This window comes from Drosophila willistoni (assembly GCF_018902025.1).
Source record: "Drosophila willistoni isolate 14030-0811.24 chromosome 2L unlocalized genomic scaffold, UCI_dwil_1.1 Seg168, whole genome shotgun sequence".
In the NCBI taxonomy this organism is placed as follows: Eukaryota; Metazoa; Arthropoda; class Insecta; order Diptera; family Drosophilidae; genus Drosophila; species Drosophila willistoni.
In genome coordinates, this window is record NW_025814047.1 from 9,336,866 (window position 1) to 9,359,052 (window position 22,187).

General features: G+C 40.1%; 6 protein-coding genes across 6 annotated transcripts; 4 read left to right on the forward strand and 2 right to left on the reverse strand.

Moving 5' to 3' along the window:
* The first annotated feature begins 4,249 nt into the window (after positions 1-4,249).
* Positions 4,250-6,927, forward strand: LOC6652340 (nose resistant to fluoxetine protein 6). The gene is made up of 5 exons (XM_002074655.3): positions 4,250-4,304; positions 4,375-4,758; positions 4,871-5,717; positions 5,772-6,681; positions 6,739-6,927. Exons 2-5 carry the CDS (start codon positions 4,410-4,412, stop codon positions 6,868-6,870), a joined length of 2,238 nt encoding a protein of 745 aa, XP_002074691.1. The 5' UTR covers positions 4,250-4,304; positions 4,375-4,409; the 3' UTR covers positions 6,871-6,927.
* Positions 6,928-8,037: 1,110 nt separating this feature from the next.
* LOC6652339 lies at positions 8,038-9,876 on the forward strand. Its single transcript, XM_002074654.4, has 2 exons — positions 8,038-9,344; positions 9,410-9,876. The coding sequence occupies exons 1-2, from the start codon at positions 8,193-8,195 to the stop codon at positions 9,779-9,781; spliced, it is 1,524 nt and encodes a 507-aa protein (XP_002074690.1). The 5' UTR covers positions 8,038-8,192; the 3' UTR covers positions 9,782-9,876.
* On the reverse strand, positions 9,838-11,234 carry LOC6652338 (protein FAM185A). Its single transcript, XM_002074653.4, has 3 exons — positions 10,559-11,234; positions 10,314-10,497; positions 9,838-10,257 (listed from the first exon to the last, which is right to left on the reverse strand). The coding sequence occupies exons 1-3, from the start codon at positions 11,150-11,152 to the stop codon at positions 9,884-9,886; spliced, it is 1,152 nt and encodes a 383-aa protein (XP_002074689.2). The 5' UTR covers positions 11,153-11,234; the 3' UTR covers positions 9,838-9,883.
* Positions 11,235-11,434: 200 nt separating this feature from the next.
* LOC6652337 (V-type proton ATPase subunit D 1) lies at positions 11,435-12,522 on the forward strand. Its single transcript, XM_002074652.4, has one exon. It carries the CDS (start codon positions 11,538-11,540, stop codon positions 12,279-12,281), a length of 744 nt encoding a protein of 247 aa, XP_002074688.1. The 5' UTR covers positions 11,435-11,537; the 3' UTR covers positions 12,282-12,522.
* Positions 12,523-13,350: 828 nt separating this feature from the next.
* On the forward strand, positions 13,351-15,003 carry LOC6652336 (translation initiation factor eIF-2B subunit gamma). Its single transcript, XM_002074651.4, has 4 exons — positions 13,351-13,590; positions 13,645-14,153; positions 14,207-14,347; positions 14,416-15,003. Exons 1-4 carry the CDS (start codon positions 13,440-13,442, stop codon positions 14,980-14,982), a joined length of 1,368 nt encoding a protein of 455 aa, XP_002074687.1. The 5' UTR covers positions 13,351-13,439; the 3' UTR covers positions 14,983-15,003.
* On the reverse strand, positions 14,993-20,321 carry LOC6652335 (putative cyclin-dependent serine/threonine-protein kinase DDB_G0272797/DDB_G0274007). The gene is made up of 3 exons (XM_002074650.4): positions 20,068-20,321; positions 16,057-16,506; positions 14,993-15,996 (listed from the first exon to the last, which is right to left on the reverse strand). The coding sequence occupies exons 1-3, from the start codon at positions 20,070-20,072 to the stop codon at positions 15,186-15,188; spliced, it is 1,266 nt and encodes a 421-aa protein (XP_002074686.4). The 5' UTR covers positions 20,073-20,321; the 3' UTR covers positions 14,993-15,185.
* Between the last annotated feature and the right edge of the window lie 1,866 nt (positions 20,322-22,187).

A 22,187-nucleotide genomic window follows, 5' to 3' on the forward strand; every position in this document is an offset into this window, starting at 1 on the left:
TCTAAAACACAATTAAATTTAAAAAAAAAATTTAAAAACGGTAATTCATACACAAATGAAAAGGTTTTTGATCACTGCTAAAATTTAATTTGACAAATTCTGAAAAGTCCAAGTTCGAAAGGGATATACCTATATTTTCAACACTTTTAAACTCAAATATAAAATGGCAAGTTAGTTAATCTAATTAAAGTGGAACGTTTATACGTATAATTTAAAAAACTTAAAAAAATCATAATCTGTGCACATACAAAAGAAGTCTGCATACCCAATTTGGTGGTTTTAGTTTTATTAGTCTTCGAGAAAATCAGTTTTATTCAAATTCCGTGGGCAGAAGTGGGCGGTTCCAAACTATTAATCAACCAAAATCTGTATGTCCAATAAGCCAGTACACGTGCGTTCCAAATTTGATGCCATTAGTTAGTATAGTCTTTAAGAAAAACACTTTTATTTAAATTGCGGGGCGGCAATAAAGAAATAATAATAAAGAATAAATAAACATGATCACCGTAGATACTACACAAATCGAGATAGTCTCCGAGATCTACGGGTTAATACGGACAGACGGACGTATATGGCTAAATTGACTCGGCTGTTTACCATTTGCATGCATGGTATAAAAAAGAAAGTTGATCAAAAGTTCTAAAAGTTTTTAAACTAGGAAATAAATATGCTAGTCTTTGACCGATTTTCATTCATATGCTAACTTTTACATTGGAAATAATATTCCCATTTAAATTAAAACTCCCAAAACTAATATTTTGGTTTTTGAATTACTGCTATGTCCTGCTATGAGTTTTTCCTATCCAGTAAAAATATATTGTTGGGAAGTTCGACTGTATCAAAGACCTTCTAGCACTTACACGATTATGAATTTGTTACCTCTCCCTCTTTAAACGCGCCCTAAAATTCAATCGTACATGATTAAATACACTCATGATGAAAATAATAGGTACACCCCTAAAAATTAAACTTTTTGGACTTTAGATTAACACAACTTTTTTTCTATTGCATTGATCAACAAAATATAAATGCACCTTTCTTTATTGAACATTTGTTTATAAAAACACATTAATTTGGTAAAGAAAAATAAATTAATTTAAAAGTTACAACAAAAAACATGAAATTGCTGAATTTCGTGCTTGATGAAAATAATAGGTACACTTCAACTGACTAAGTTATATTTATTTATTTTTTTTTTCAAATCATTAAGAATTAATTTTTCTTTCTTTATTTGATTAATATACAATGTATCCACCCTTATTTTCCCATTACTTTTTCCATCCGGTTAGGGATACTCTTAATCAAAGCTTGGCAGGACTCTATCGAAGTCTTCTTTGACGCACTTCCTTAAAATTACCTTTAAATTGTCTGTTATAGAAAAATAAGGAAATTCGACTAATAAATGGCTAAAGAAAACTATTTCTTGAAACGTAAGTTCTTATTTAGCATGGAACCCATATATCATTTAACACGGATTCGGTGTTTCCTACAAACGTAAGTTCTGTGGCAACCGAGGGCTTTTGGCAACGCGATTTTGAAGAACAGAGGATCTGAAAAAAGTGATGAATTCCTGAAGAAGTATATTTAATAAACAAAAAAGTAAGAAAAGAAAAGTATATTTGGTATATAAAGTAAAAAGTATATAAGCATTTAGCTATTACTATTTAGCTATTACTTTTGTTATGAATCTGTTGAATTAAGATGTTTTAGTGTGGTTCAAAAGATTTTATTATCTTGATTCAATCTTTTGTTTGGTAGGCAAGACTAAAATGGAAGTTTCACATAATATTTTTGCAAATTAATAAAAATAAATTTGTTTCTGTCTATCATCGGAATATAATGGAACCTAATTTCAAAAAGATTACTTTAACTAAAGCATCAATTGAATTTTGAATATTCTATGTTTAAGATTTTTATTATTATTATCTATCAACCTATCTACTATATTTTACAAGCACTGGCAACTAAGGCCTTCGGCTTAGACGAATACTACATCCATACACTAGCCTGGTATTCGAACCCGGATCCATGTTGTTCAGTTGACGAAATGACTGGGATGTTTAAGATATTTCCTTAAGTTCATTGTAATTGAATTTTTTAGTTGTTAGCATTTATTCTAAGAGCAAAGTGAACAACCACCAACCACTTGGGTCAGTTATGAAAGCAAAAAATTGGCCAGCGTTTTGAAATCTTGATTAGTTTGACAATTTTTTATTTTTCCTTATGTCTTTGTGGATATATCCTGGAGCTGCAGGTGCCTTTCGCAGTGTATCAGCTTGGCCAGTTCCTAATTGATGTTGTTGAGTACTATAATCTAGGTAACTATAGATTTTTCGGACAGCTTCCTGATACCTACATACATAATAATTTTCTGAAAAGAGGACCTTGCGCTTCCAATAATTGGCCCTACTGTAGATTTGTTCGAAACGCATTATTTATTATCCTGCCTCTTGAGTCATGCGGAAGCAGCGGACGCCCCCTTATTTCCGCAAAGTCAATGAACCTCCCCTTTGAGGGGACGGGCTATTCCAAGAACCCCAGTGACGTTGCTCGAATCAAAGCAAAACAAAATTAATAACGAAAAAGAAACTGAATTAGTGACGAAAACCTCGACAAAATAAACTTGCAAAAGCACAATAAAAAAACAAAAAGTAAAAAAAACACAAATTTCATTTCATTTCATTTCATTTCGGTTTCGTTTCGTTCATTTTAATGTTGATGCTGAGTGGGTTGTTTGTGTAATTCCATCTCTGGGATACCTGTTGTTCACGTGTTTCAATGGTCGTCGAAGTTAATAAAGGTGCGATCGAGCGCAGGGCGCACCAGTTGGACGGAAAGCCGCGAACTAGCCTGAGCCAAGCTCAAACTCGAAAACGAAATTTAAAAAAATAATAATAATTAATGATTTTGGATAGCTTAACTCAATCAAACTCAAATCAAATGCGTAAAAATTGGTGAAATTTAAAAATTTTTTTGATATACGATAAAAAAAAGAGAGTGCTCGAATATTGCACGAAAAGTAAGTGAACTAATCTATGGAGTGCATTTAAGTTCAGATTAAGGCAGACATATTCCATCTATATATACCGGCTTTTATCTGACCATTAGTATCAATAATAACGATTTCACAGCATCGAGTATTCATGATGCAAAATTAAAAAAAGAAAAATCGACCCTAATGACTGTATAATCTCTTAAAACAAAAAACCAAAAAAAAAAAAGAAATCACCAACTAACTTGCCTGCAACTGATATTGCCAACTATGAACTATGAGTTCAAAAGCGAACCATAAAATAACAAGAAATAAAGAAAAATGAGATGCCAAACAACTTGTTACAAAATCTTTTGTTTGCTATTAAATGGACCATAAAATGGCCAATCTTCGGGATGCGATTTGCAAAGCCAAAGCTAAGGTGAGGGTTCATTTGCATATCTAAACATAATATGTAGGTCTGGTTGACCTTGAAATGATTTCTGAATTCGGATATTCGCCTTAATTCGTGTCGAATAGCATTTGGAAAAAGCGATCAAATCCAGACAATTGTACCTGGCCAATGGTCTGCCCACGCATGCGTTCAGTTGGCAAAGACAATATATTGACGGTATATAGATATGGTCAAATTGCCCGAAGGAATGAGACAATATTCCAACAGTCCGTTAAGAACAAAACAAACAATTTTTGGCTCCTATAATTTATGCATTGGTAGGTACTTATGCCTAAAGACAATATGTATGTATGTATTTGAAATCAACCAAAAGCCAATGCAAATATTTTTACAGAAATTGAGTTAAATTGGCTATTATGCAAAAGTAGGTAGATATTCACTCGCACGTGTCCAAGATGGTCCCTGAACTTGACTAACCAGTTTGATTTCCACCTTTTTTTTTGGTAATGACCTTTTTTTGTTGAACACACTTGAAAATTGCGAATTCGATTGGATGAATGAACTAGCCTATCAATTGGCAAGTGCTTTGACTTTGCCAAACCCACAAGCCTTCAAATCCCTACCTTGCCTTCACTTGGAGGTATAGCAAGTTGACATTGGAGTGCACTTAGGCTCTAAATTGATATTGGAATTAGCCGTTGTTGTCATCTTATTTATGAATTGTGTACAAATGAGTCAGGTTGTCTATTTTATCACTGTACCTCCCCCTTTTCCATTGAGATGAACACTGTTCCGGTGGGAAGTTCATATTTGAAGTGAAAGATTATTTGCTTAACTCTAATTGTATTTGCTTACAGGGCTAACGACTTCTCGTATGTGGGGTACAAGTGTCCATTCAAGCTGGAACGTTTGTCAATTGTATGTGTTAGTTAGTTACTCGACAATGCACTTTTATTCATGAATAATACAAGCGAAACTTTCGTTTCAGTTGCCATCACAAACAGCATAATTATAGGCACAATTATGGAAACTTATGGGACACGAGCCCTCACTTTGGGCGCCATAATGTTCATCTGCCAGACGACATGTGCTGAATGGAATGCAACAGATGGGCTTTATCAACGTTATAGTTTTAGCCCAGGCAACACGAGCAAAGCTCTTCCCCTGGCCATAACCCAAAGCCCCCCGACCCAGCAAAATGAAAGATTCACAGAGCCAAAGCCAGAGTCGATGGTGTCTCTTTTGGCGCGCAGCTCTGTCATATTTGGTCTAACCAAAGTGGTCAATGAGAGCCGAGTGAGTGGAATGTGTTACGCCCAGTTGCAGCAGATTCAACGGGCCATACTGAACAAACAGGCGTGGGCTATGAAAGGTAAGCAATTGACCTTACTGAGAGATATGTGTCGACATATGTACGCACAAGTATGATTACTTTAAGACTCGTGGTATTGACTTTGTAATGATTGATTTGAATTTAATTTCAGTTCTTGATGCGTCAGGGACGAAGCCATCGGGCTTTGTTTTTGGCCAAAACTATTGGTTGGGTAGCAGGGAAGCCTGCCAAGCCGTGCAGCGTCCAGTGGGAATCACTCTGTCTAGGAACTACGAGAGAGCCATGCACTACAGCATTCTCACCCAGAGCGCCCCGTTTGAAATGGCATATCGAGTGATCTATTTGCGCCATAGGTCGCCTTGGCAGGTGGAGATTAAATTAATGTCAGAGCAAATCCTACACATTGGCCTGTGCCTGCCCAGTTCGTGCCAGTCGGAAGAGATCAAGCAGTTGGCCAGAGACTATGTGGCCGATCCCACCTTCACCGACAATGATATCTACGATATGAAGCCTGATGTGCTTTATGTAAAGGACTTGAAGCTTAGTGAGAAGTTCTTCCAGCGACGAACCTTTAAGCTAGTGGTGGGTTCTCTGCTGGTCACAGGAGCACTGATATTGTGCGCTCAGAAATTGCGACTTGCACAAAATCAGAAGGACGAGCCGGATCCCGCGTTAGGTCTAGCTCCTGTAGAATCCGAAATGTGGCGTACATTGGATTTGATTTTAAAATGGCAGCCGCTGCAGAAGTTGGTGGCGTGCTTTGATCTGTCTACCAACTGGCGGAAGATCTTTGCTGTAAAGGAGACCAGTGGCAGTGAGATTCCCATCATGAATGGCCTCAGATCTGTATGTGCCATCTGGATATTGATATTTCATGTGGTTTGGTACATGTACTTCACGGTTCACAATAAGACGGTACTTATTTCGTATGCGGAACAGATCTTCTTCCAGTATGTGTCGTCCGCTCCACTTCTCGTGGATGTGTTTTTTACTATAAGGTAAGTGTAGCAAGAATTTTAGAGTCTCTCTTGCTAATCTTTACTGTGTTTCAGTGGGTTCTTGCAGACATACAACTTTTTACGCAATGGACAGCAAATGGAGGCAGTTCGTCGAAACGGTCTGGGAGGCAATTTAAAGCTATTTGGTAAACTTCTCTTTCATCGTTATCTACGAATCGGTCCACTCTATCTCATTGTTATGGGCAGCGTGGACTTGGTCTTTGCTTATATGGGCGATGTCTCTGTATATCATGTCAATGAGAGATTCGACGAGCTCTGCACTCAACACTGGTGGCGCAATTTGCTCTTCATTCAAAACTTGTTTGATCATCGCGAACTCTGCGTTAACTGGAGCTGGAGTCTTGCCTGTGATATGCAGTTTTTCCTGCTGGCCAATATCGTCCTGTTTCTCTATGCCAAGCATCCGAGATACGCCAAGTATCTGGTGGTTACTGCACTTCTGGCAACCATAACCTGGTCCTACGGCATTGGCATTAAATATAAATTTGAATTCTCCTTCGATGCCACATATGCCACGGGCACGCAGATCTACACGAGTCCGTTTGTTCGCATCCTGCCCTACATTGTTGGTGCGATCACTGCCTGGTGTTTACTCGAGAAGCGCTTCCACTATGAGCTGACTGAGTCGCAGACTCACTGGCTCTGGCACTTCTGTTTGCTGGTCTTCATCATATGCATTTACTCCACGGTAAAAAGGGATTTGGGTTATCTGATCACCATATCGCTGTTTGTACTGGGACGATTAATCTTTTCGTTGACCGTTTCTTGGATGGTTATCGGAAGCGCCACGGGCAGTGGGGTTTGGTGGTCCCGCCTGCTCGAGGACAAGTGTTTCCAACATTTGAACCGTCTGTCCTATGGAATTTACTTGCTTAATCCGTTGGTAATTGCGTTTGTCTACAGCCTCACAAGTTCTAGCACCCATGCGGATCCCTTCATGCTGGTAAGTAGCACATTTATGAGTAACAGTTTCCTTTTTATCAATTTGCATCTCTTTCAGTCTGTGGTCTGCTGTGGCTTCACCATTATTGTCTATTTTGCTGCCATTATGTTTTCGCTCCTTTTCGAATTGCCATACAGCAATTTGTCAAGTCTTCTGCTGCGATCGCAAGGGAAGGTGAAAAACGCTTAAAATTGTGATTATCTGTGTGAATCTAAGTCATTAAGTAATAAGAAGTATTAATTGTTAAATGCGTATTTGTTTTATTTTCGGGAAGCAGTCAAAACTTTAGCGGATGCCACAAGTTATGGCACATAATTATATGATTACACTGTCATTTTCAGAGTTTGATTGCTTTTGTTAAAAAAAATTGAATTTCACCAAATTTGAATTCTCCTTGGATGACACCTATGCCACGGGCAGGGACATATGTATGTGTATATAAATTTAAAAACATTTATAGGGAAGAAATTAAGCAAAGATGTCATCTAAAGGATATCGGTCACAAGCGGCAAACATAACTTTTACACGTTCAATTTTCATAGTCCTTCTATCGAGAGGTTGATGTTAAATTTTAGCTATATCTTTCAAAATTCTCTTATTATCCGAAAATAAAAATCGTTCCTTTATTTGTTGAAAAACGCATAAAATTGCGGGTGCATGAAAGGGGGCGGGAATATCGTAAGTTAAGTTATTAAACTTGAATAGTTTTGAGATGTTAAAGTAATTTTATGAATGAACTGGCAGGGGAGGGCAGCTTTACCCCCTAGAAATAAAAATGTATTAAATTTTATTATTTTATTATTTACCGTTTTTTCATCCAAAGAATTTTTGTACATTGCTGCTTCCTTTTTTAATTTTTTTATCGTTAAAAACAACAATCTCAATCTATAATTTTTGTATATCTGTTATCAACCTTAACAAGTCACAATACTATGCTAACTTGAAAAAAATTATGTTATTTTAAGGCTTATTAAATAAAGATTTTAATTTAATTAAACTTACCAATTAACCAAAACCAATTAACGAAATCCAATGTTTTTTTTTTGCAATTTGTGTTTAATGGTATTATGTAAAGCGTAAAATTAACAGCGAATACTCTAAATAATGCAAAACGTTTTATTTATCCAAGGGTAAATTTTTTTAACAGAGGCGATTCTTAAAATTAATTAATAATAAAATATTTTTAATTAATATCTACTAATATAAGTAACAAGTGCTGAAATGCTTTAGGGGATACCCTACTATTTGAGGTTCGACGTTGTCAAATTAATTTGACTCATCGGTTCGACGTTGCTGCGCTTTGGTTCGACTCAGACCTTAGGACTTCCGACTCAGACGTGGAATCCATCCCTCGTTCATAACAGAAAATACCAAACGTCGTCCTGTATTAAACGGGACTTAAGGAATTGAGAGAACGAGGGAAAGTACGATAACTTTGTTAAAAAGGTGTCAAATTGCGAGATTGACACACAAAATTGAAGTCTAAGCCACAAATAACGTATATTTGATCCATGCCAGGGCCCGAGAATCACAAGGGCCACAATGAAGCTGGCGGGTCAGAACCAGACAGAGACACTCCATCCCACGACATTCAAAGCAATGGCGACTCCGACGAAAACGAGGAGGAGCTGCTGGAGCGCATGCGCGGGGATGCAGTTGGAGACACAATGTACAGCAGGAGATTTGTATTGCAGACGCTGATGCGCCTCAGTCAGCAGGATGAAGGACCACTGGGACAGGAGTTGGAGGATGCTTTATGTAAAGTGTGGGATATGTCTGTCTCGCGTGAATTGGTGTCCCTTCTTTTGGAAAACGATGCCATTGGGCTGCTAATGTACGCCATCTCTGGCAGTGACGATGTCCGACTTTATGAAATCCTTATCGGAATGCTGGGTAATATGTGTGCTCAGGTAGAATGCGTGGAGCAACTAACCATGAATCCGGATTGGATTGAGACACTTCTCAAGTTGGCCACCTGCATGGACACTGGCATGCTGGTACAACTAATGCGCGTTTATCAATACATAATGACCCATGTAATGAGTGGAAAGGAGAAATTCGCCATTGATTTTTACATTTGCTTTGCCGCTTTTGAGGGATCATCCAGGCATCTAGGATTCATTTTGCAGCAGTCAGTTAGCGATGAGCTACTCTCAGCGACGCTGAAGGCAATCAATGCTGTGCTCGCCAGTTGTGCCATGGTGGAAGAGGAAAATGCCGGCACAGATCTCAATCTAAAGCCATTCGCACAGGTTTTTCTAGTTCAAGAGCTCTGCGAGGGTGTTAACAGTGCATTTATGCGTCTCATGCGAGATGACCAGGCTAAGCAGGCGGATGAAGTAAATGGAGATCATGGAGACGAAGCGGATGGCTTGCCCCCTAGCAACGAAGATACTGATGCCGAAGAGGATGCCGATGTGGGCTATTCCGCGTGTGCACCGAAAATTAATTGCGAGGTGGAGATCATTCAAACCTATCTGAATATTTGCACCATACTCGTGCAACTGCCGGAGGCTCAGGATGGATGTCTCATGGATGTCTATGCTCCCAATATTATGAACTGCCTGAATCGCATTCTGCTGTTTCTTCAGCAGCCAATGCAATTATTGCCTATGGGCGAGCGTCAAGAAGAATATCTCGAGGATTTGGCACACATTTGCAGTGTAAGAGACAAAAAAGCAAAAATTGAAAAATTTATAGCAGCTCATATCCTCATATCCAATTTCAGCGTCTAAAATATTTTTATCATCGCGATGCATTTGTTAATCTGCTCGAGATCTGGTCAAGACTTAGGCAACACATTGAGGACTATAATGAAAGCAACACTGGTGATAATAGCAGTGGCGACGGCTTCGATACAGATGAGGAGGACGATGTTCCTCGAGAGCAGTATGTCGAGAATGCCTTTAAGTTGCTCCGCCTTATGGCCTACATGTTGGTTAAGGCAGATAGCGAAGTGGATTTGCAAGAGATCATTAAGGTCGATAAATTAGAGAATTTTATGTCGTCTCTCAAGGCCGAGCAGGATGTAATCTTCAGCAAGGCCCACGAGCGACTGAGTGAATCTCTGGATAAGGATCAGGGATCTGGCCAAGCCTAAAAACAAAGGATACTCCTTAGAGAACATACCACAGAAAAATGGACTGAGATTGTAGCTTACTGGCACAATATAAATAAATATATTTGTAATCTTAATCTTAAATTAAGTTGGAACCTTTGAGTTTTCCAGGGCTTCCAGTTTTTGTCGCATCATATCGCTCCACGACTGTTTGCCGAGGCGAACACCCTTCTCGCTCGTTCCAATGACTAGCAATTGATGACTATTTTCGTTTTTAAGTAGGAATTGACTACTATCTTCGTTTAGGGCATGCGAGACGTGTTTTAGTTCATCATTCAGTTTAATCACCGGGGCTCTCACATCAATATGAATGTCCTGCTCAATGACCTGGGATATATGAATGACAGCCTCATTGACTAAATTATCGGCCACAATTTTGTTTTCACCCATCAGCTCACTTAGCTGAACGCTCAGGATGCCTCCTTTGGTCACTACATTCAGAGTCCCACAGACACCAGCTAAAAATATCAAAGGAATATGAGTGGAATATGTTGACTAATGATGACCAACTTACTCATATTGATTTCGCCGACCTGATGAACAAACACTTCACTAGTCTTGTGAACATTTTTCAATTCCAGCCGTCCAGTTAGTGTTTGAAACTTTGACTTCTCAACGTAGCAACAGTCTGTACTTATATTGCCCGACTGTGTCGAGCAGTTCAAAACGTTGCCTTGAAGCTTTTCCAGAAAAATGTTCTAAAATCAAGAAAAAAAGCAGAAGGGGATAGGAAGTCAATGTACTCCATCTACAGCTTACCCCATTGTGTGAATCTATTTCTGTGTGTTTACCCAGTAATGTGCCGAGGCAAACGATGTTGCCATTTTTGCTAAATAACGAAATACAATTGGCCTTGCAATTTTTAGTTGTGATAATTCCGTCAGTCTTGACATCTAGGATTTCGCTTTGTATGCCTTCCACCCGCACATTGTCTTTAGCTTCTACTATTAGATCAGCCCTAACGGGTATGCTGAGGTGACAAAAAATATTGGAAGATTTCTCCTCTAATTTCTTTATCAGCACGTTAACTACTTTTTCATCATCCGAGGCATCTACATTGAGTGACACATTTGAGTTTTTCACTGAATCGCCATGGAGCTGAGCAATAAGAGCATCGCCGCTGGTATATTGATGAACATCAGCTGGCTGGATTCGCACAAAAATATCAGAGTACACATTGATCCTGGCATAAGGATTTACATAGCGCATGAGCTCCTGGTGCACCATGGGCTTCGGGTTCGACATGGCTCTGTGGTTTGACTTGACCTTACTCTTTTTGGCGAAATGCCGCGAACTGTTGTATAATATCTGAGAGTGCCACAATTGATGCCACACGCGCTGCACCTTAAACATTATTACTTTAAGACTTGGCGGAAAGTTTCTTGTTTTGAAACGAACTGGTGTCAATTTGAAACTTGCCCTCACCTAGTGATGGCAGAATAAATCATATGTTTCAATTTGCAAATGAGTGCATTCGATTACTTGATCAAATAATCGAATAGGTAAAGGTCCTAAGGTCGTAAAAAGTGCTAAGGTGAAATGTCCATTTGTTATCGAAATGCGGAACAAAATGTCGATTTGTTATTGATTGTCGGTGACCAATCGATTTCTCCAGATTTGCAACCTTGGTTAGTTCAATTGGAATTTTTCACTTAATCGGGACGTGCATAATACGGAGAATATTGCTGTCGCTGTTAATTAAAAGAAAAACAAATAGTCAAAAAGCGATCCGTGCAAAATGTCTGGCAAAGATAGATTACCAATTTTCCCCTCCCGTGGTGCACAAATGTTGATGAAGGCCCGTTTGGCAGGAGCCCAGAAGGGTCATGGACTGCTAAAGAAGAAGGCGGATGCTTTGCAAATGCGTTTCCGTATGATTCTGGGAAAAATCATTGAGACCAAAACTCTGATGGGCGATGTTATGAAGGAAGCAGCCTTCTCGTTGGCTGAGGCCAAATTTGCCTCGGGCGACATTAATCAGGTGGTGCTCCAAAATGTTACCAAGGCCCAAATCAAAATCCGTACTAAAAAAGACAATGTTGCTGGTGTCACTCTGCCAGTTTTCGAGTCGTACCAGGATGGTGCCGATACCTACGAATTGGCTGGTTTGGCGCGTGGTGGTCAGCAGCTGGCTAAAATGAAGAAAAACTACCAGAGCGCTGTCAAGCTATTGGTGGAGTTGGCATCGCTACAGACATCTTTCGTCACATTGGACGAGGTGATCAAAATCACCAACCGTCGTGTGAATGCCATCGAGCATGTGATTATTCCCCGTATTGATCGCACTCTGGCCTACATCATATCCGAGCTGGATGAGCTGGAGCGTGAAGAATTCTATCGCCTTAAGAAGATTCAGGACAAAAAGCGTGAAGCCAGGATCAAGGCCGACGCCAAAAAAGCAGAGCTCTTGCAACAGGGAATCGATGTACGCCAGCAAGCAGACAACATTCTAGACGAGGGCGACGATGACGTTCTTTTCTAAGTATTAACGGGGTGCGTCTACGTCTGTGTGCATATTCCAGCAATACTATTTGTTAATCTATTGTTCTATTGTTTCCATTTTAATTCGCCACCAATACTTATTGTATGTAGCTAAAGTATTTAGTCTATTCCAAATGTAAGAAAACTCTGTATTTGTATGTATGTATTCCATTTATGTAGTATACAAAAGTGCTAGCGCACAAATCATGCATTAAAATTTTGTTGTTCCATTTAGAAAGTGATCATGATGCTCTTCTGTTGTAATCATAATGAAAAAATAAAGGAATCTGGATTTGGATGAAAAAATTGGTCATCTGACTTGTATTTTGCATTGGCAATGCAATCACATGACTGCGAACATATGATTTGGGGTCGAAACAAGTGTTGGGCACCATCTGTATTTATGAAGTGACCTTAACCAAGCGTTGCCAGACCCAATCTATAAGCGAATATTTACAGTTGCGCAGAATAGTCTCGTATTAGATTTATGCTGGTATCTGGGGGATGGCTATAGATGTACCGCTTATTATCCACTTTTTTGTTTTAATTAAATTTGTATATCTCGCTGTGGCGTTAACCTGTTCGATACGGGAAGGCCAAATAATCCTTCCATAAATCACATGAAAGTAACTTAATACAAAAAAAAAAAAAAAAATTTGTATATCCTTGCAAAGATTACTACAAAATTGGTTAGATGTTTGTAACACGGAAAAGAAGACGTTTCCGACCACATATATATACTTGACCACTATGAGAATAAGAATCGGCAAGCATTTATGTATGTATAAACAAGTTTTTTTTTATGTTTGAAAAAGCCGGCTAATTTTCAAACGTTGGCCAACACTGGAAGTAACTTAATACAAAAAAAAAAAAAAAAAATTTGTATATCCTTGCAAAGATTACTACAAAATTGGTTAGATGTTTGTAACACGGAAAAGAAGACGTTTCCGACCACATATATATACTTGACCACTATGAGAATAAGAATCGGCAAGCATTTATGTATGTATAAACAAGTTTTTTTTTATGTTTGAAAAAGCCGGCTAATTTTCAAACGTTGGCCAACACTGGAAAACATCGATAACAACGATTGCAAGAAAAGTTGCTCTACTTGCAACTATAGTTGGAAATATAAATAAACTAAGGATTATCCTCTATAATGCACATGTTTCAGGCTGTAATTTTGGCTGCCGGCCGCGGTACACGTTTGCCGGAAGTTCTGGGTGATGCGCCCAAAGCATTGCTGCCTGTTGGGCCTTATCCACTGATATGGTATCCATTAAATCTGCTGCAACAACACAACTTTTCGGGTAATTTATAAATTTGTGCCACGAGTATTCAATACAGTTTTGACGTTATTTCAGAGGTAATTGTTGTGGTGCTCGAACAAGAAAAACTAGAGATTCAAGTGGCCCTTGAACATACGCCGCTTAAGCTGAAAGTGGAGTATGCAACCATTCCCAGTGATAGTGATTTTGGGACTGCCGACAGTCTGCGCTATATATACGATCGCATCAAATCCGACTTTGTTGTAATGAGCTGCGATCTGGTTAGCAATGTAAAGCTGTACCCGCTGATTAACAAGTTTCGGGAACACGACGCCGCTTTAGCCATGCTACTTTTTAAAAGCGGCTTCGAGTCGGATGTGGTGATGCCGGGTCCCAAGAGCAAGCACAAACCAGAACGAGATTTGATCGGAATACATCCGGCAACGCAGCGCTTGGCCTTTGTATTTGCTGCCAGCGACTGCGAGGACACTCTAAATATTCAGAAACATTTGGTCAAGAACAAGGGACAATTGGATGTGTATAGTCGGCTGTCCGATTCACATATCTACGTGTTAAAGAAATGGGTCATAAACTATCTGCATAGTGTAAGTTCGAGAATTTTAGTGGAAACACGTGATAATCGGCAGGTCTCTTGCAGAAGGAAAACATATCCACATTCAAGGGTGAATTCCTGCCACACTTGATCAAGAAGCAGCATGCCAAACGACCAGCCAAGACTACACAGGACACCACTTCTGAAGTGGGAGTGGCTACTAAGCACGAGGATCATATTCTGCATGTGAGTGCGACACCTTTTGTCTATTTTTCAATTGCAATCAAACAAATAATGCCTTGTCTTTTATTTAGTATGTTCCGCACTCAACACTCGATCAGAAGATTACACAGACCTCGCTGTTCAATCAATCCCTCTCCCATTCTCCGTATCATGGCGATCTCGTTCGTTGCTATGCCATCCAGGCGCCTAAAGAAACAATTGGCGTGCGTATCAATAACACGCTCAGCTTTCTAGCCATCAATCGCAAATTGGCCAGCATTTGGTTGCAGCTTTGTGGGGAGTCGCATCCTTTAATCGCTCCGGGTGCCATGGTGAAGTCGACTCAGACAAAAGAAATCATCGTAGCCGACAATGCCAAATTGTCAGAAAAAACCTCTCTCAATTTCAGTGTATTCGGATCGAATTGTGTGATCAATCCGAAGAACATAGTGAGCAACTCCATCATAATGTCGAACGCCATAATAGAGGAGGGCTGCAACATAGAAAACTGCATCATTGGTCATCGGGCGCAGGTGAAGAGTGGTTCCGTCCTCAAGAACTGCTTAATTGGACCAAATTTTGTGGTCGAGGAGGGCACGAAGACCCAGGCTGTGCACCTGTCTAATGCTGATCAGTTTATGGAGATCGACATTCAGTAAATGCTGGGATTGTTAACTTAATGTGGCTTTCTTTATTAACAAATTCAGTTAGAAGGAGGATTCTTCTAGCAGGATATTAAATATTACAAAATAGGTACACAAAACTCGCGCTATAATTCCACCCAGGGTGATGGAAAGGGGGAGTAAAGCTAAAAGTGGACGATGGACAGAAAAGGGGGGCGACAAGACTGGTTGCTCTTCATTTACTTCCTTCGCTCATAAAGATACTCATCCTCATAGTAACGCGGCGTTGTGGCTATAAAGACCTGCGGTCGGCGTTGCTGCAGCGAAATGTTTATTTCCTCGGGCGTGCGGAAGACCTGCTGATGTTGCTGTTGCAGATGCTGCAATTGGGGGGCGGCTGTGAAGAAGCGATATGGCGTCGGCGTTACGGTTGGCGCCACTGTCTGCGGCCGCTGTGGTTGGATCTGGGCATGATGCAGCTGCTGGTGATGCAATTGCAACTGTGGCTGGATGGTGGTAGCGGGCAGAGGTTTACGATAAGCCAAAGTGGTGGGCTGGGGTTGTGGCTGTGACTGATGACGGATCTGGGTGACAACCTGTTGTTGTGGCTGAGGTTGATACTGAACGCGCACTTGGGGCACGTGCTGCGCCTGCGACTGAGACTGGGCCTGATGCTGCGGCTGTTGATAAGCCACCACTTGACGGTGCTGTTGTTGCTGTTGCACTCTTGGCCTGGCTGGGGGCAAATCCTCCTCCTCCTCGTCATCGTAACGCTCGTGTTCGTAGTAGTTCTCAGGGAAATAGCGTTCGGAGTAGCGCAAGGTTACATTGGGCTTGCTCTGGTGCTCCTGAAGATTGATCGGCTTGTACAGGTAATCGTTGACAATGTGGTATTTGGAGGATTGCTTGCAAATGTTGTCATGCGATGGCGGCATGCAGATTAAATGGATTTGATGGAAAGTAAATCCCTCTGGACAGATCCACGAATGCTTCTGATTTTCCTGACAATAGTGGAAGACCTCACAGCTTAATGACTCATCGGCGTAGTAACTGAAATGAAAGAGAACACGGTTAGGAGAACTCCTTGCAGGTTTCTGATAAGATTCTCACCCAGAGTTACGGTCATTGCAGGTAAAGGATGACTTGCTTAGCAATGTCGACAGACGATCGGGCTCTTCCACTTCTTCCTCCTCCTCCTCTTCGCTCTCCTCGCTCAGTGGTTTCTTGAGTTGGCTTTGACTTTTTAAGTAGTTGTTTTGTTGATGTTGTTGTTGCTGCTGCTGTTTCCGATTTATATACACCTGGCGCGCCGGCTCCTCCTGCTCCTCCTCGCTGTATTCGTAGAGGGGTCGCTGTTGCTGCCTGTATGCCAGATGTGTTTGGGCCTGCGTCTCAAAGTCGTCCTCTTCGTCCGCACCAGCCGCATCATTCACATTCAGGGAACGTGCAGAGAATCCTTTCGGCTGGGCAGTGGTAGCCGTGGCTGAGGGAGCTCCTGTGGCAGCTCCCTGGGCCAGGCCAGTGGCTATTGCCAGGACTAGTAGCAGGGTTAAATGTGAACTGCAAAAACAAAGAGGCAACAAGCCGGAGACAGAGTTGAATTCAGGCAATTTATGATATGGGAAACTCTGTGGCAAAGCACAGAATAAAGTTGCAAAAAAAAGAAAAAAAATAACGCGGGAAAATATTTTGTTGTGGCAACGATGAAATCGATGCTGAAGATGCAGCCAAACCAAAGCCAACCATAGAAGGCACAAGTTATGCAAGACCAAAGCCAAGAAAACTTGTTATGCCCAAAGGGAGGGCGGGAGCCGGGAGCAGGGTGCAACGGGGAGTGCAATCGTTGGCCAAGCAGACAAAAAAAATTTGAAACCAATCCAGAGATACCCTTGAGAAGGAGTTAACAGGCAAAGCAGGGGAAAGAGAATAATCGAATGTCATTTGATGGATAGCCGAAACGAGGTCATTGGGTAATAGTCATCGTAGAAAATCACATAATAAAAAAATAATATCAAAAATTGTGACTTTTACTTTTCTTTTTTGCCTCACATGCCAATCGCGTGTTTTGCTTAAGTGCTTGACCAAGTGAAATGACAACGGGCGGGCGGAGTAACTCTGGTTACACTCTACTGAGGGGGCAATGGTGGGGGGTGAGGTGGAGTGCGATAATTAAGGCACGTTAATAAAGCAAACTGCGTTATGTAACTGGCAATTCTAGTTAGCTAGTACGAGTAATTTGTCAGGTAAGTTGAAGCCTGTTTTTAGCTGGCTGCCTGTTGCTGCTGATGCTATTGCCGCTGATGATGAACCTTTGAACTTTAAGTCGCCTTAGGAGGCTGCTGAGCAACAGCAGCTGCATTGTCACTGTCAACGAACCTTTTGCGAAACGATCATGGGAATACTCATCATGGCAATACACTCCATTAGATAGCGTATAGCAGTTTCTATATAGATCGTCCATTTTGAGTCCGATATCACAACTTGTTGTGTGCCCACTTGCATCACAAAAAATATCCCCAGACATTTCCTAGTGCTCTACATATGATCAACTCTCGTAATCTCTATCCATCCATCCATCCAGACCCAGTCAGGCTGTCTGCCATAAATGGCAACATTGCATGTCTCTGGAAGTTACTCTGGTGCTGGTGCTGGTGCTGGTATGTAGTCCAGATGTGGCACAAAGTTGCATCACATACCACTGGGGAGAGACACTGAAACTGCGACTGAGACTAAGACAGAGACGATGCGTTTTATTTGGATGTTGATCTCCTCCTCCTGTCTCTGTTTCTATTACTGTCTCTGCTTCTGGCTCTCATTAACCACAACTGCAAAAGCGGTTTCGTTATATATATCTATGTACATAGATGTGTATGTATGAATGAATCTTGAGTTTGCCACAAAAATTGTGTATGTGTGTGTGCTTTTTTTCGTTGCGTATTAGTTTTATGTTATTACTCGAGAGGTGCTTCGGACTATATTTGCTTTTGATTTCCTTAAATGTGTTTTGGGTGTGCTTTATGTTAGGCGGACAATTTGTTGGCTGGTGACATAACTGAACAAGTGTCGGCTGACGAAATTTTGAACACGGCAGAACATTATATAAAATTCCCATTTTCCGCAACAAACTGGCCTCATTGATCTGTGTGAAAAGTGAGTTTTCCGGAATAGAAATAACAATTCTTAATTTCTAGATAAAATTATTCGCTTTTCATTTTAGAAGGATGAACTTGTAATTACGAACAGACAACTTTTACTTTTTCTCACATAATCAAGCTTAATAATTGTTGAATCTTCATACTTGCTATGTTTCCTCAATGGTAAACCATTCAATTGTCATCCAGTACTTTCAGAGTCGTGGAGGTCAAGGGGCAAACAACATTAATTCATAAGTCAGAGGAATAAAGAAAGCCATTTTAGAATTGATATCTTTTCTTTCAACGTGTTTATCGTTTCCCTTTCCTAATTTACAGTCAATTTGCTTTCATTTAGCAGTCGAGTTTGTTGCCTAAATCTTTTGTTTTCACTTAGTTAAGTATGAGGGAATGTATGTACCTACTTTATTTTATAGTTTAATTAAAATACAAGCTCGCTAACAAACGCTCTTTTTTTCACTTATGCAGCCTCTGGAACTGCCATTAAACTGTGTAAAGTGCCAAAAGGAAAACCCAAAAAATAATAACCAGACCAAAAAAGGCACAAAGAAAAAACAAATTACATTGCAGTGCTTTTTTGTTGTTGGTTTTTTCTTTCATTTTTTTGTATTTTTTTTTTTTTGTTGTATGAAATTAAACTTTGTTAATGTGCGTGCATTTGTGAGGTTGATTTTTAATGTGCTTAGCTGATTTGCTTTTTTTTTTTAACCATGTGAATTATGTGCTTGTCCCTGTCTGTGTGTGTGTGTGTGTGTGTGTGTGGTATAATTGCTTGGCAATGGATTTTATGTGCTACACATTTTCATTTTGGATTTTTACAAATCTGTTAAAACATTTTGCAGCTAATGCACGGCCTTTAGGCCTTTAGGTTTGACAATTAGAGTAAAGCTTTCCTTTTTGGTGTTGGCCTTTCACAGTGTTTCATTTGACGCACACCCAACAATATCAACTATTTAAATCGAATATCAAAAGCCAAATCGATGAAACTTATTTCCAATGTCTTTGACTTGGAATTGGCCGGGTTTTCGTGGTATCGGGGCGTGGCTGGCAGCCTAAAGCCTCGGCACGCTTGGTCAATTGCGCATTTTTGTGCGTATTCGCGTTGTGTCTATGCATAACTGTAATTCCAAACGCCCCAAAAGCAAAAATGAAATGAAATATTGCGTATACGCCTTGTTGCCATAGTCCGTGTATATTTGATACCATTACCCCACTCCCTGTCCATCCATCTGGGTCAGTCTCTTGTTGGCTTTATATAATACGCAAGTATGTAATCTATCTGAATTTTAGAAAGGACTTTATGATGCAATTGACTTTTGGGCTAGAGATTGTGATCTATTTAGGTGGCATGGACCAGGCCCACAAAAAAAAAACACAAGCTGACTCATAGTCACCGTCACCGTCACCGTAGGCAAACAGATGGACAGCTGTGGCTTTCTGATTGACATAAATGCTCAACTACATGGTATATATAATATAAATTATTACACATTAGTGCTTACTCTCCTTCTTAGACAATGAGATTAGGTAACTGCCAACTGCACACCAAACTGTTGCCAACAGCAATGGAAAACCAAACAAAAGCCAAAGACAAGAAACTCCCACGCCAAGCCAAAAAAAAAAAAAAAAAACAGAAACAGAAACAGAGGAAAAAAGACTAGAAGGAAAAGTCAGAGACACGCCAAGCCAGAGGAAAATAAGAAAAACCGAAAAGACAACAACAAATCTTGTGTGTAAATACAAAGATATTTGTGTTTGTTCGGTTGGGGTTTTGAAATGTTTCAAAAGAATATTTCGTGGTTGCCTGGCGGCGGCGGCGGCGTCGTCGGCGACTACAAATCATTGTTAACCACAGCTCACAGAGAGAACCCCAGACCCCAGAAGGGGACCCCAAATCCAAATGCTAATTATAACCGACTCTTGGTTCACCTTTGGGGCTGGCATGGCCAAAGAAAAAAAATGTACTTACTGCATGTCAATGAAATTGAATCTGAACTTTATTTATTATCCAATCAATGTGAAATTGAGTTTATCCTTTCTTAAGAGTTCCTTAAGAGGCGAAAACAACAAATACAAATGTCCGGCACTTCACTTCACTGAGTTGAAAATTGAGTATAATATTTTTCGCTTGTTCGCTTGGTCTCTAAAATGGTGTAATTGAATCTTAAGACATGGGAAATGTCTTCACTGTTGCACTTGCAGCGATTTTTGTATTTTGCGGCTGCTGCTAACTAACGGTTCGCGCCAGCCTCTAACAACAAAATGAATGGCTTTCTTTGGCTTGTTTATGTTTTATACCAAAAAACACAGGCCAGAGAGCGCAGACCGAAGACCATACTCTTTGTTTCGCTGACTCTCTTTGGGTACATCTGTCTCTCTTTCCCGATGTTTGACTCCATCAGGTGTGTTCTCTTTGTTTATTTCGAGTTTTGAATTAAATGCGTTTTGAGTTTCTAGCGACAGTTATATTCTTTTGTTTGGTGCAACCATAACAACAACAACAACCTTTCATGGGCTTGGGCATGGGTTGGAGTTTGGGGCGGAGGCCGGTTTATCATATTAAGTTCGTTTCCTAAGTCTTTTGTTTTCCCAAATGACACATTTAAATTTGGCTTCTTACCCATAACCAATGCAAATTATTAATTGATTGGCTAGCCTATGTGCATATGCAGATGCATTTCAGACTAGAAGTGAGTAAGTAAAGTAATTAACATTTTAGCTAGCTGTTTTTTTCTCAGCCTTCGTTTTTATATAGTTTCAGTTTGCATTTGATGCTCCCACAGAAACCTGTGCGGCAACTCAATGAAATGCTAAAAGCTAACTCTTACACACACACACACTTACAGACATAGAGACGCACAGATGGAGGGAATTTGTTTTTGCTAATATGAATTAATTTACAATACTTGCAACAAGTGGGAGAGAAGATGAAAAGGCGAAGAAGACGATGGCGATGGCGATGGCGATGACGATGACGCCTCCAACTTTATTTTAGTCTGTTGAACTTTTGCGTTTCTGTGCCGTGGCCGATGCTGCTGTTGCTGCACTTGCATCTTTTACTTTTCAAATATATACACATATATATTTATAAGTATATAGTTTTTGGCTAACCGCATTGAAGCATTTCAATTTGAATTGCTTGGCGTTCAATGTCTGGACACTGACCGCAGCAATACATACATACATATACCTACATTATATGTAAGTATATCGTACATGTATATAGAGATATATAAATGATTTGGCAATGCATGCAAAGAAGCGTAACGCGAAGAAAGTGCAGTTGCTGCGGCTGCTTTTTGAAAAGTGTTTGAAGCCTGTTCACCGCCAATCAGTGGTAGAGCAAGAGCAAGAGCAACAGCTAGAGCCATAGCCAGGTGATATAACAAGTTCACATAATTTGCTGGCTTTTCTTTTCAGTGATTTTTTTCTTGTTATTACATATTTCCACTATATGTCTAGATATGTATGTATGTGTGTGTCTCGTCAAATGAAAATAAAAACTTGCTGCACGACTTGAATTTGGTTAATTATTACTTACTGCACAATTATTCCCAGGGCCCAGCCCTAATTATAATTATATGCCATGCCTTTATAAATGATTTGTTTGATTAGTCATCTCATCGAAAATGAAAAGGAAAACACTTTGAGGAGCAAACCTTTTCGAGTATGATGTATCAGTTCCATATATATCTACGTATGTACGTTAGTTTGGCTGCCTTTTAGCCATTGTCATCATCATAATAATAGAGTCACAAAATTCATTACACGACTTAACTGGTTAACTGGCTGACCATTATGCAAAATCCAAGACCAACTGCGATTTCAGCTAGCAAAACTCAAAAGGCAGCAGCAGCGGCAACGATAGGCGGCACGTTTCGAGGAAGTTGATTGTCACAAACAAAAACCTCTCATAATCATAACTGTGTTTTCTGTGTGTGTGTGTGTTTGCATTCAAAAGACAACGTCAACGACAACTACAACAACTACAATGTCGACGACGGTCAGGTTCAATGGGAAATTATTATAGACATGGGAGTCAACCATCATGAAGCAACATAGCCATAGACCAGGAGTGAGTACACAGCG

What these genes read in the sequence shown, in the direction of transcription:
- LOC6652336 (XM_002074651.4), top strand. Translation starts at nt 13,440, where the DNA reads ATGCACATGTTTCAGGCTGTAATTTTGGCTGCCGGCCGCGGTACACGT. An exon ending in GCAACAACACAACTTTTCGG is followed by an intron (nt 13,591 to 13,644) that starts GTAATTTATAAA and finishes ACGTTATTTCAG; the next exon opens with AGGTAATTGTTGTGGTGCTC. An exon ending in ACGAGGATCATATTCTGCAT is followed by an intron (nt 14,348 to 14,415) that starts GTGAGTGCGACA and finishes TCTTTTATTTAG; the next exon opens with TATGTTCCGCACTCAACACT.
- LOC6652339 (XM_002074654.4), top strand. Translation starts at nt 8,193, where the DNA reads ATGCCAGGGCCCGAGAATCACAAGGGCCACAATGAAGCTGGCGGGTCA. An exon ending in ATTTGGCACACATTTGCAGT is followed by an intron (nt 9,345 to 9,409) that starts GTAAGAGACAAA and finishes ATCCAATTTCAG; the next exon opens with CGTCTAAAATATTTTTATCA.
- LOC6652337 (XM_002074652.4), top strand. Translation starts at nt 11,538, where the DNA reads ATGTCTGGCAAAGATAGATTACCAATTTTCCCCTCCCGTGGTGCACAA.
- LOC6652340 (XM_002074655.3), top strand. Translation starts at nt 4,410, where the DNA reads ATGGAAACTTATGGGACACGAGCCCTCACTTTGGGCGCCATAATGTTC. An exon ending in GATGTGTTTTTTACTATAAG is followed by an intron (nt 5,718 to 5,771) that starts GTAAGTGTAGCA and finishes ACTGTGTTTCAG; the next exon opens with TGGGTTCTTGCAGACATACA. An exon ending in ATGCGGATCCCTTCATGCTG is followed by an intron (nt 6,682 to 6,738) that starts GTAAGTAGCACA and finishes CATCTCTTTCAG; the next exon opens with TCTGTGGTCTGCTGTGGCTT.
- LOC6652338 (XM_002074653.4), bottom strand. Translation starts at nt 11,152, where the DNA reads ATGTTTAAGGTGCAGCGCGTGTGGCATCAATTGTGGCACTCTCAGATA. An exon ending in AAATAGATTCACACAATGGG is followed by an intron (nt 10,498 to 10,558) that starts GTAAGCTGTAGA and finishes TCTTGATTTTAG; the next exon opens with AACATTTTTCTGGAAAAGCT. An exon ending in GGTCGGCGAAATCAATATGA is followed by an intron (nt 10,258 to 10,313) that starts GTAAGTTGGTCA and finishes TGATATTTTTAG; the next exon opens with CTGGTGTCTGTGGGACTCTG.
- LOC6652335 (XM_002074650.4), bottom strand. An exon ending in TGCAATGACCGTAACTCTGG is followed by an intron (nt 15,997 to 16,056) that starts GTGAGAATCTTA and finishes CTTTCATTTCAG; the next exon opens with TTACTACGCCGATGAGTCAT.